This window comes from Acomys minous, assembly GCF_964271855.1.
Source record: "Acomys minous genome assembly, chromosome: 1".
NCBI lineage: Eukaryota > Metazoa > Chordata > Mammalia > Rodentia > Muridae > Acomys > Acomys minous.
In genome coordinates, this window is record NC_140483.1 from 156,372,048 (window position 1) to 156,384,996 (window position 12,949).

Below are 12,949 nucleotides of genomic sequence, written 5' to 3' on the forward strand. Positions count from 1 at the left end.
TCTACTTTCCCCATACTGTTGGGAAGCAACAGGAGGACCACATCGGTAGAAGATCCAATGGATGCCAGGTGTTAGGTTTCAGAGTGTCTGGTAGATTCCTAGCATGGCTGTCCAGGAGCACCTTATGTTAATGAGAAGCATCCTCTTGCCTAACACAAGGAAATCAGGGTCAAAGACATTTGCAGCTTGCCAAGGCTGTGTAGGTAAGATGATGTGAGGGAGGTTTAGAAATCCACCACACTTCATCTCAGCTATCATGTATACTTAGCCGTCCATATAACTCACTCATAATAATTTACGTTCTATGAGGGACTGGCTTAGTGTAAGAGTCAGATGACTACATCTGTCTCCTGAGAGTTTAGTAGAAGAGAATTTCTAAGCCTTTTTTTTTTTTAGGCTTGGCAACCTAGAGATTTGCTTTTCTAAAACCATGTGCAGCCTTTACCATAGACTTAAGGTAAATTCGGGACAGAAAATTACCAGCATCTTTTTTTTTTATGTGATTCAAAGAAACATCACAGGTCCAATTTCCTAAATGGGTAAAGTTTAGCTTTTATCTGCTTTCCTAGGTTCAAGATGGCTGTTTATTGTGTTTGGTTGTTTTAATATTAAGTTTTTGTTTGTTTGTTTTGTTTTGTTGTTTGGCTTGGGGTTGGCTTTTTAAACGCCAACTAGTAGAATGTGGGAAACCTCGACACTAAGTACTTTACATCCTACCTTCCACAATTTATAGGCATAATTCTTGCCTTAAATCTTCACTAACTTAGATTACAATCTTTATCCAGACTCACTGCTTGTAAATAAAGCATCCTATAAAGTGGGCACAAAGATCCTGGGAGCTCTATACAAGCAAGAAGAGCTCCCAGAGGGCTGTGACAGTCTTCTCCTCAAGAGTGGCACTGTTTTGGGAGGGGAGTTAGAATTTTACATTTGGTGTCTCTGCTATTGTGAATAACATTGCATAGCAGTTCATTTCCATCAGTGGATACATAGTAAAAAGACGTGATAAGTATACATAGGAGAATACTATATAGCCATGAAAGAAGTGAACTCTGTTATTCTTGACTCCACAAGTAAGCCTGGAGGACATTACATAAAATAAGCCAGGCAAAGGAAGAAAAAAACACCTTACAATCTTCCTTTTATGGAGAATCTAAACAAATTGAATGGATAGAAGCAGAAAAAAAAAAACAATAGTGGTTATCAGAGACTGGTGTTGGCCAAGTGCCATTGGTCAAGAGGTACAAGGTTGAGCTGGACAGTATGAATGAACTTAGGTAGCTATTGCATAGAATATCGGTGTCAGTTAATAAAAATAACTTAGGTGTTCCAAACTGCTGAAGGGTTAGAATTTAAATATTCTCATTGCAGAAGGTAGATGACATGACTGATAGAGTAATTGACTTGGTTTAGTGATTCTTCAATATATACATCTGTTTAAAACATCACTTTGCACCATATACATTTATATATATGCACAAATATATCAATGTGAATGTATGTACACATACACATATATATTCATTGCCTGTAGGTTAAAAATAGAGACTTTTAGATTTGGAGTCAAGGCTACATTTGGGATTGGGTCTTTCTTTAGAATGCCTATCTCCTTTCTCCAGAAACCTAAACAGACAAAGAGAACCTTTCAATACCTGTAACAACAAAGGCAGTGAGGGGTCTGGTGGTGTCACCAGCCCAGGTGGTCCCTGTCACGCTGACATCATAGGCAGTGTTCTCCACCAAGCCCGTGATGTGAGCTTGCTGTGCATCTCCTGGGACCGTAAGTTGCTGAGACTCGTGCGGGGCATGCACATCGCTCACATTGATAACAATCTTTGCAAAGAGCCCAGCGTGTGTGGTCCATGACATGTGGAAGCTGTCAGGAGTAATATTGCTAAGTATTAGCGTGCCCAACTGTGGTTCTGGCTCTGAAGGGAAGGAACATGGATAGAAACAAAGAGAGAGATGTTATTAGAGGAAGTGGTAGATTTCTTCAGAATTTTTCCATAGAAGTTGAATGTCTGTATTTATCCAAAACCTTGGAGAAAAAAAAATTGAATGTCAGGCAGTGTCTATGCCTGCATCTACTATTTGGCTCAGTAGGTACTGATTTTTCTGCAGGTATTCATTTGTGTTCTTGTAACGTGTAAGAGCTTTTGTTGTCATTTGTGAAAGAAAGTGAACCAGCCATCAGAAGTACAGATAGGACTCATATAAAAGGTGGTGTGGCTATATTTTCCAAAATCTCTGAGGTTAAGATGACCCAGGGAAAGACAGATTCATGTTGAAGTATCCATCATAAATATCAACCTTTTTATTTTGCCATAAAGATTCATAGAATGTGCTTCCCTTCAAAAGCTTTGGTAAGCTTGCCCTGTAAATAAATTTATGCAATCTTGTTTATCCCAGTATCAAATAACTTCATTGATCAATGGATACCCTATCTTAGAAATGTCTCTAAATGCTCAATGAGCAACTTCAGAAAGTTTTCCTTGGGGTTTTCTTAGTGTTCATAGGACCTATATGGATGAATAAATTAATGGCTAGTCTTCTACACTTATGTGGAATTTCTTCAAGGGAATTGGAAGTTTAAATGTATGCATAAAAGGAAAATCCATACCTTACCCCAAATGCTATACAAGTGAACATGATTTCCATAAATAAACACCTAGTAGGGGCAAAAGCTGTAGGAAAACTTGAAGTTATGCACTGAATTCCTTGATTAGGGAATTTGCTTAATGGATCTTTTGTAAAGAGAGAATTCTGTTGAGGTAAAACTTCTCTTGTTCCTCAAACAGTAACACGAGCAACTCATTTAATGTAATAGGCCTTCCCAGCTTCTGTCAACTGAGATGTATATGGAGCCAGACTCCTAGTCATTTATTAAGTAATAGGAATGCCAAGTAAGTCAAACCAGGTAGCATTTTTAAAAAATGAAACAGTAGTCCTAGAAGACTGAGCTATTAATAGGATTTAGGGTTGGAAGGAAGCAGACTATTTTTTCCAACCTGGGAGTTGTTTTGCTTCAGCTTCATCATTTGGAGATACAAATGGGCTCATTTGAGAAAATTTTAACTGCAAAAATGCATAGTATAAATGCTCTAAGGTCTCTAAGGATCAAACTAATCTGGCTCAGAAACAGTTTGTAGCCAATGGCATGACTTTTCTTTCCTGCCAATTTGAGGCACTAATGATGCTTGAGTTTCTGCTACTGCATTGGCAGGTTATTTTATTTTCAGCCACACAGGATAAAGTCCTCCAGATGGAGCTCAGTTCTTCCCTATCTTTTGCTGTAGAAGCCATCTCTTGAATTAAAGATGCAGTCTATAATTCTTCTCATGCTACTGTAAGAAGACTGATGTGCCAACACATTCATCATGCTGAGGGAGGGAGGGAGGTCTTGGTTCTTGAGGTTAGTGTTACCTTCATCCAACTCCCAGAGGATGCAACCACAGTGAAATGTGACGCAGAAGACAAATCCCAGAAAGAAAATGCTAGTTAGGGTTCTTTTAGGGTTCCATGCAGGCAAGGGACATTTTCCTCCCACCTCTTGTAACTCTTATAAAGACTTCCTTGGCATGCTGTCTGCTTCCAAGAAAGACAGCCATGTTTAAAGATTAATGCTCTGAATATTCACCACATGCACCGTGATTTTGGCAAGATGATGGATGGGATGAAAGTGCTGGTGCTTTAAGCAGACAACAGCAGGTGACAGTACGTGCTTGACAGAGTAGACGTCAAAGGAAAGCAGCCTATTTGTCAGGAATTCAGACAAATGAAAATGTCAAGAATAAGGTGGCCACTACTGGGTTGTCTCATGAGGTTGGGCAAATGGGCATATATAAAATCCTGTCATATAGAAAGAGACTATAGATCATTTTGATCCCAAAGAACATGCAGACATTCCTTTGACTGGGACACAGGCAAACTTTGATTAGAAAGACTACAGACAGATGGGAACGAATGCTATGAGGAAAGATCATTTAAGAGTGGAGGAAAAGATGGTTTAGAAATCCAAACAAAGCAAGTCATGCTAACACAAACAGAGCAGCTCCAGATGGGAGTGGATATTTAAGGAAGAACATTTAGACTATGAAGTTCCTTTATTTGGGGTGAAGTAAAATTTAAAGTTTTAAAGCTCTGATTAGGTGGTTTTTATCAAACCGAGAAGGATCTGGTAGAAGTAAGATGGTGGAAAGAAAAAAGGGCAGTAGCTGACTTTTAGAATGTTGTTCAGAAGGGGCTCAATAGAGACTAAAGAACCCCTAGTGGGAAGTTTCTGTGGCTGCATGGCCTGTCAGGAATCTGAGCATGCTGCCTGTCTATCGATCTGTGCAGTTAAGTGCTGCAATGAGAAGAAACCTTGTTCCAGGCTACAGATGACAGAGTTTCAGGATGACAGAGGATAGAGTTTGCCACTGTTATTTAGTGATGATCAAAACAACTAACTTCTATAAGAAAGCTATTAAGGACATATTTGAGGCAGGGATGTGGTTCAGAAGAGAGTTGTCTATGTAATCAAGAAGAATTACATATGAAAAGATGTCCATTATAGTCCAAATTAAAGCACAGAAGACTAAATCCATAAAGTTTTAGACTCTGCCTTTCAGGCAAGAAATTGTTCTTTGTTGAAAACCAACTCGTACGAAGTGTACATGGAAGACTGATTTTTGTCCCCTCTGTTTTATTATACTTTAACAGATGGGCTAGAAACCAACTATCTGTGGCTCCACTTTTCTAGAGACCGCCTTGATAACAGTATATAGTCTAAAATAGTATACAAATGAGGTCTCCATCAACCACTGGTGATCTAAGCGTAAGGTTATTTTGATTACTTAATACTAATTATTTCTTGGTTCCCCTGAACTTCGTGACCTATAAGGAAAAATTATATATATATAGTGTAGGGTGTGCTAATTTAGCTGTAAAGAGAAGGCATTACATCATATGTGCTAAGAATGCTGCTTGAGTGGACAAAGCTCTCCTTAAATTTACAGATGATTTCTTCTCAGTACTCAACAGAAGTCTTCTGGCACAGAACATATACCACAGGACTACATATCCAGAGCAAGAACAGTTTGCTCCCTCTGGAACCATGTTCTTTCTCCTGGCAGAACTATTGTCCCCTTTTTGCTACGTGTCTCTCAATGTGTTGGACAGGAGATAGCTTTTCCTCTACAGCTGGTGCTAATGTTAAGGTACTCTGTGGATGGTGCAGCTACCTTCTGCTTATTGGATGAGTTAACTTCCCTGGCTCATTATTTTCATTTTCCCAGTTGGAGAAAACAAAACAAGACAAAACAAAACAGGGCACTATTGACAATTTTCTTAAATCACTAGGATATTTTATATGAGGGTGTTGAAGACTCTAGGGAAAGAAAGATGCTAGGATAACAAAAAATGTGCATTTGATTGGAAGAGACATCTTTGCAAGCCCAGGACAATCATCATGATAATTTTGAATTTACCAAAGGAGAGAGTTCCTTTCTCCAAATACTTTATGGCAACCTGCATAAAACTTCATGTGATACTTAGAACAATCGGCTTATGATCAAGCAGACACATGGATTCATGCGAATGTACCATTTAGGTGGCTGTTGAAAGAGAGTTTTGTTAGACAACACCACAGCCCAGCAACCTAGGAGAGATGGCGTTCCATGTCTTGTACCTCAGTGGCCAATGAAATGTAGTGGCTTCATCCTGCTGAGAGAGACTGTAGAGAAGGCATGAGAAAGTAGAGAATGCTCATGTACCTGTGGTGGCTGTGGTACTGATGGTTTTGGTTTGGATGCTGGGAGCAATTCCCCAGAGGTAGATAATGAAATCAGTACTAGGTGGAAGCCCTGAAATGTGGGCAGTTCGTTCAGCACCAGATATATTATGTTCTGCCGTGTGCAGCAACCTATTGGAATCAATAATTTCAATAGTAAATGTGTCGAAGATCCCGTCGGTAGCTGTCCAGGAGAGATTGAAGCTCTCAGGAGTTACGTCAGAAACAGTTAAGTTTCCAATTTCAGGTTCTTTGGCTGAAAAATGAAGGAGAGAGAGAGAGAGAGAAAAAAAAAACCAAATCACATTGATACTTATTTGGCTTGTTTAGAGATGGAGGTGGTTAATAGAACCATGCCTAGGGAGAAAGATTTGATAGTTCAGGGTTAACGTGAGACAAAAGGATGCTACTAGTGGCAGTCAGTGCCAATGAAAGAGAAAAAGGCTTTGTTAAGAGAAAAATGAACAAAGGAAGGTGTAGTTGTTATATCTTTCTGCTCTGCGTTTGCCAGGCATAACCAGGGGTGGCACGATACTTGAGGCCAGAAGATGGGCTGGCTGATCTCGAAGGAAATGGTTTTATCTCCGCTGGACCTGACTCCAAGAGCCCTACCTCAGGATCACTGGCCATATGTCAAAAGATATGAGGGCTGACAGCTTCCAGGCTCATGAGCTACACTCAGGGACCAAGGTTACTTGGATTCCTGCTTTAGTTATCCTTTGCTTTGAGAGGGTGCCCATCTATCTAAATGAAAGCTAAATAATTCTGACTCCATGGCTCTCCCTGGGTGGGACCTTGAGGCTTCTGATTTTGTCACTTGAAAGGATCCACCCATCTTTCTGGGTAACTCTTGAGTATTTTTTTTCATACCTTAGATAAGGGACAGCCAGCTGTTTTCATCATCTGTTAAAATAACATGTTCTCTTTTATTGATGTCTATGTTGAGCCAAGAAGGCTAGTCCTGCATTGCCAACCAAGACAGCTGAGCCAAGCAGTTTAGACAACCCTTTTTAGCTAAGAAATAATATTTTGCCTGAGAGATGTCTTGTCAGTGCATTTGCTTTTCTGAGAAGTAGTGATATAGCATTCAATATAGTGCACACGGGAGGGGTTTGTGAAGCCAGTACAATCTATGTAGCAAGGGGGAACACTCCTAATCCCAGATTTACAGATGAATTATGTCCTTCTCCTCCATAGTCCAACTCATCACAGACAAGAATGTTGCTACCGTAAAAAAGAATACAGATGGCATTGAAACTACGAGATCTGCAGGAAAGCTTAGAAGTGGTGGGTGATTGATGGCTCTGCCTTCTGGGAAGGAATAATTTGTGGACAAGAGCCCTGAGGAAAATTCAGGAGAGCCTCATTTTCAATCTCTGGGCATTCCGAGGTCAAAGTCCACACAGAGGTTGCCTGCATTTTGTGCATGTATCACTAACAGTTCCCGTAATGAGTGAGGCAAAAATTCAGAGTTGTACTTTTGAATCAACAAAGATGTAATGGTTTGCTGTGAGAGTTTAGTCACAGTGACTATATAAAAAAGGGAGGCAGTGTCATGTGAAACAACTCATCAGGCCACATCATAAAGATGAGGCATGGAAAACAGGGTTAGGGAAGGCTGTTCACTTGGGCAGATTGCCAGGGACCATTGAATACTTTATAAATGGAACAGTGTAATGAGTAAAGCAGAGTGCACTCTCTGTTTTCAGATTGGGAGCTGGCCACTCCTGGACCAATGGTTCAGGGAACTATTGTTGATTCACAGAGCAAGAAGGGGCTATCAACTCTTGTTACATTTATAGCCTGAGATACTTCTTGATCTGAGTGTCCTGATAGACCAACACTCTCTTTGGTATATTATCCAGTCATAATTGTATGATGATTCCTCTCTTTGGTCAACTATTTGGTAATTTGATGTTCTAGCAATGACTCTACATCTGAGAGAATTGACTACTGGAGGGTAATTTAGTTCTCCTGTTCCACCCACTTCGTTTCAAAGAATCGGTTGTTAAGTGCAAGCACTGTAGGACCCATCTCCACAAGCGATAATTCCGCATCGTTTTCAAAGAGCAAAAGAGTCTCTAAAATAAATCATCTGTGCTCCATCAAAATTTACATGTGGGGAGGATGGGGATTTGGTTCTCTGCCAGACTTGGAGATAGTAGTTAAAACCAATGGCTGGTTCTTCAAACAGAGGCCATCATGCAAAGATGTCATTGTAGGATTGGGCAGGTGAGTAAAAAGAGTCAGTGCTGGAGGGAGGCCAAAAGCATCAGTATCTTACATGGGTCCCCATTGCTGTGGCCAAGGCCCTGGGATGCGGAACAGCTCACAGAGAGGCCTCTGAGCATGCATCATGCAAGAAAAGCATTTTGCTCTTGCTGAGAGAGAGAGAGAGAGAGAGAGAGAGAGAGAGAGAGAGAGAGAGAGAGAGAGAGAGAGAGAGAGAGAGAGAGAGAGAGAATGCAGGGAGCCATAAGGAATGAGCATAGGCATGTGAGGAGATACCTGTGGAGGTGTCAGCAGAGAGCATCGGTGTTCTATAGCCCTGGATCACCCCATAGATGGAGACTCTATACAGGGTGGCAGCCTTGAGGCCTGGGATGTCCACAGCCCTGAGGCTGCCGGGCACTGTGAGGTTCTGAGTGGCTTCCACATTGTTGGCCTCCTGCACCTGAATGACAAAGTGCTTATAGGCCAGATTGTCTGTGGTCCAGTTGAGTGTAAGGCCATCCCAGCTGACCTCAGTCACGGATAAGCCTCCCAGCTGTGGGAGCTCTTCTAAGGAAGGCAGAGAATTTTCTGTCAGTGCTGCAAACTAAGCAAGAAAGCCAAATGCCCCCGACCCTACTCCAGGAAAGCAAAAGGGGAGAGAAAGGATGCTTTGTTTCAGTTTTGGTCACCCCTGGTCTCTGGGGATTTTTGTATTTGGATTTTTACTCTGGTTATAGTTTTGCTGAAGAGGTGAAAAGAGTCAGGAAAGGAAAATTTGCATCATGCCTCCTTGGAACTCTCTGGGACTGGATAGCCAGTGGCTAAAGGCAGCAGGGAAAAGATAGGGTTGTAGAGTTGGGAAAGGAAATAGGAGTAATTAAAAACCCAGTGTTTGGAGGTCCACAGACCTGGCTTAGGATTCTGCCACCAACACTGGCAAGCAATATTGCTTGGGCATCTTTTTTTTTTCTCTGAGCCTTTGGTTTTAAATAGAACTTACAGTACCTTCTCTTTAGGTTCTGGGATTACATGATATTTACCAATATCTTCAATTACGTGAAGAACAGAACACATCTGCTAAATGGCAACTTTAAAAATAAAGCCTGTTGATGTGTTTTGGAACATCCCATCCATGAGAGAAAGGCTGAACTGCCTCATTTTATTACTTGAGGTTAGAGATCATCTTGTGTCTGGCTACCTGCTCTGCTCTTGGGCTTCTGAAGCATGCACAGTCCCAAATTCTGACAGGCGCTCTGGTTTATCTCTGAGCTTTTCCCAGCTTTCAAGGACATGGGATTACACAATAGATTCTTGGCTTGGCTCTCACTCTCCCACCTTCTTAACCCTTGGCATGAAGCATGGCTGGATCACAAAGCTCAGCTATGTGAAATGAACATGCTCACTTTTACCTAAGAGTGACTATGCGTTGCTTCGTACATGTGCAAAGCGGGACCCACTATTAGTTTTGTTCTACTGTATGAGAAGGATATTTCCTGTGGTCAATTATTTCAGATTAAGAAAGTCTGACCTTGGGGTATGGAAAAATTCACTGTTTTGGATTCAGTACAGTCTCAGCCTCTAATGTGTATATGTGTGTGTGTGTGTGTCGGGGGGGGGGCAGGGGAGAGTTTATATCTATGTAGAGGTGTGCTCAGATGTACAGGAGGCCAGAGGCTGGCATCAAGTGTCTTCCTCAATCATGCCCCACATTAGTTTTTGACAGGGTCTCTCACTGAATCTGGAGCACACCAATTCAGCTAGACTGGCTCTCCAGCGAGCGTCAGAGATCCTCTTGGGCCCCTCTCCTCAGTTGGCATTATAGGGCTATATACCTCTGCACCCTTATGCAGGTGCTGAGGATTGAACTCTGGTCCTCATGCTTGAAAGGCAAGTCCTTTACAAACTGAACTCATCCTGTATCTCCCCAGCTTCTTAAAGCAGAAAGGGCCATGAATTAAAAGTTGCAGAGGTCTTAGATTTTTTTTTAAAGTGTATAATTATTGTTCTCAAGAATTATCTTAGGATCCTTTGAGGAAGGTATCTTACAAGACCCAAGGCTTCTTTTTGGAAAGGTCTGGGGACCAAGGTGCACTTAGTGAGAATCGTTTATCTGCTGCATGTGATACTTCACTGAGAAATTCCATTTAGTAAAGGACCTATGCTGCTACAGACCAAAGCTCATAGACTATAAATGTAGGTCATCAGCATCCTCAGACCAGATCACATATCCCAGAGGTCCTTTGTTTTATCTCAATACAGTCTGGGAAATAAGGCAAAGTGATCATAGTCATGTTCCTTATAGCTGATATGTGTGTGCATGTATAGCTGGGATTTGCTAGGATATAATAGCAAATCCCAATATATTCATATATGTCCTCATTCTATAAGTTCTGCTTCTCTGGAGAACCCTGAACTATACAACTATGCACTTAGTTGTTTACTGTTCAACACTGGCTAAATGATGAGCACTTTGTCACGTTTTCTCAGTTCACCCATGGCCCATGGCAGGGTTCTAAAGCAGGGGTATATTTTTAATCCAACGATTAGAAAAGAAGGACCAGAGATGCAAAGCAATTCATCCAGAAATAATAGTCAACCAGTCATATGAAACTGTAGCCTAGACCTGCTAAGTCACAGATTCTTGTCACCTGAATCATGTTCAGGTAAGACCTCCTACCGATGAGGAATTTTACCTACTCTAGGGACAGCATCTATCACCGGCATATAGCACTCTCTTGTCCAGAAGGCTCATGCACCTGTGATAACTTATACAGCCGGTGGTTTAGTGTGGAGGCCCCTGACTTTGCCATGCAGGGAGACTGTGTAAGAAGTTCCAGCCCTGGGGCCTAGGATTTCAATGGAGCATAGGATACCAGGAATGGCGCCTGACCAGACTCCTGGACTCAAGAGATAAACTGGTCGTAAGTCCTGTCTGTTGTGATCTAGTCCATTCTGAGAGCACCCCAGCTATGTCAAGTTACTGTGAGGTTTCCCAGGCTTGGAGTCTCCTCTGCACAAGGACACAGAGAGACAGAGTTCCTAAAAATAGGGAAATGAACTCTGGGGTTCAGGTAAGATGCGGTTTAGCTGAAGTTGGGACAAGCTATTTGGTAAGTGTTGACTACAGATCATGCTTTACTGCAATATTGAGCACACTCCAGCTGTTGGCATTAAAGCCAAATTTTTCTTTCAGCCTTTGGGAATGAAAGGTAGTGTTTGGAATTGCTCAATACGTCCATTCTTGGCATACCAATAGGGCTATGGAAAGCTCTTAAGCATTCTTAAACTGAGCTCAGAGTGACTTTATTTTTCCCTTACAAATTGTTCTTTCAAGCTTCTTAGATATTATAATTGAAATGTACTTTTCTAGAGAAGTCACCTCTTACTTTTGTAAAAGAAGAGTAGGTGGAATTTTCCATAGAACTGGCTGCGAGGCTAAGTGCAGGGCTGGCCTAATAAGGGATATGATATTTGGAAAGAAGCAGGAGTGATTCACCAGTCTTTCCCCAACATGGAAGGGGCTAAACCTTGCTTAGAGATCGGATCACTCTCGAGCCAAGACAGGGGTTGGAGGAAAGGAGCGAATGAATGGGAATACCTGTCAAGACTTCAACAGAGAGAGGGGCCGTGCTGAGGTCCTGAGTAACCCCTTGGATGGTGATGCGATAGTGAGTGGCTGCTTTGAGCCCAGTCAGGTCCACTGACCTCAGTCCTCCAAGGACTGTGAGGTTCTGGACAAGCTGGGTTGTATTAGCCTCTAGCACCTGAATGAAAAAGTTCTCATATACTCCTTCTGGAACAGTCCAGTTGAGCTTGAGGGCATCCCAGCCCACTTCAGCTACTGTGACCTCTCCCAAATTAGGAATTTTCCCTGGAGAAGGACAAAGAAGGCATTTCAATTTCATTGTAGGATATATAGAATCTTGAACACAAGGACAGGCGTTACGTCCCCTGGAAACATGACATTCGTTAGATAAACACACTTCGTACATCTTTTTAGACCTTGGAAAGAATGGAAGAGTGGTATAGGAAAATGTTTGGTCTCTTAGCTTACTGAGGAATTGTCCTAAACTTCAGAGAGTTGAGGAAGTAATTCTGTAGCTAATTTTCTTTTGACTGTAGCATCTAATCACCTCTTAATGTGGTGTCACCATCCTTGGTTTATGTGGTCTGTCCTAGGTGATGGAGTCCATACAGTATCAGTGTGAGGCTTATATGAAATGTTAAAATAGCCTTAGAACTGTGTCATTTGATGACCTGGCTATCCAGCATCAGGTTACTGTAGCTTGTGGCTAAACAAGGCCATACTAAAATTAATTGTGTGCTGTTATACTTAGTCAGTTTCCTGTTGGAAAGAAACAGATGCTTCAGATATGAAGATGGAAAGTACCTGTGGAGGTCTCAGCAGAGAGCACTGGTGTTCTAGATCCCTGGGCTACCCCGTAGATGGAGACTCTATAGGGAGTGGCAGCCTTGAGACCTGGGATGTCTGTGGCACGAAGGTTACCAGGTACTGTGAAGTTATGAGAAGCCTCGACCTTGTTGGCTTCCTCCACCTGAATGACAAAGTACTCATAGGCTCGGTCACCTGCGGTCCAGTTGAGTCTGAGGCCATCCCAGCCGACCTCAGTCACCGTCAGATTTTCCAGGGACGGCACTTCTTCTGAGCAATGACAGAAACAAAAGTCAGTTATACGATTTCTCAAATGCTTGTCTTTTAGGAACCTTGTAAATCCACTGGCCAAGGCCGTAGAGTCTCTACCGAGCTGCTGTCACTGCATCCCCAGCGGTGCTGTCCCCATAAAAATACAATCATTAGGTTAGTACAGCACTGATCTCACCTTTGTACAGTTGGGTTCTCTTTTGGAAATGTATTTTCCTATTGACAAGTGTTCTAGGGAAAACTGAATTGATGTGTTAGTGAGGCTCTGTGCCTCAGTTTCCAGTAGGCAAAGTGGTTGTCAT

The 12,949-nt window shown here is 42.0% G+C and overlaps 1 protein-coding gene across 8 annotated transcripts in view; it reads right to left on the reverse strand.

The window, feature by feature from the left end:
• TNC (tenascin C) overlaps positions 1-12,949 on the reverse strand; it is an 84,559-nt gene that overhangs the window by 27,672 nt on the left and 43,938 nt on the right. For 3 of the 8 annotated variants that reach the window (XM_084773665.1, XM_084773667.1, XM_084773669.1), the window contains exons 11-14: positions 12,375-12,647; positions 11,583-11,855; positions 8,279-8,551; positions 5,754-6,026 (exon numbers count right to left, since the gene is read on the reverse strand). The exons of 1 other annotated variant lie outside the window; for it this stretch is intronic. In XM_084773665.1, the coding sequence (XP_084629791.1) occupies positions 5,754-6,026; positions 8,279-8,551; positions 11,583-11,855; positions 12,375-12,647 (1,092 nt within the window). The remainder of the gene's footprint in view (positions 1-5,753; positions 6,027-8,278; positions 8,552-11,582; positions 11,856-12,374; positions 12,648-12,949) is intronic. 4 more of the 8 variants (XM_084773668.1, XM_084773670.1, XM_084773666.1 and 1 more) reach the window with 3 other exon arrangements.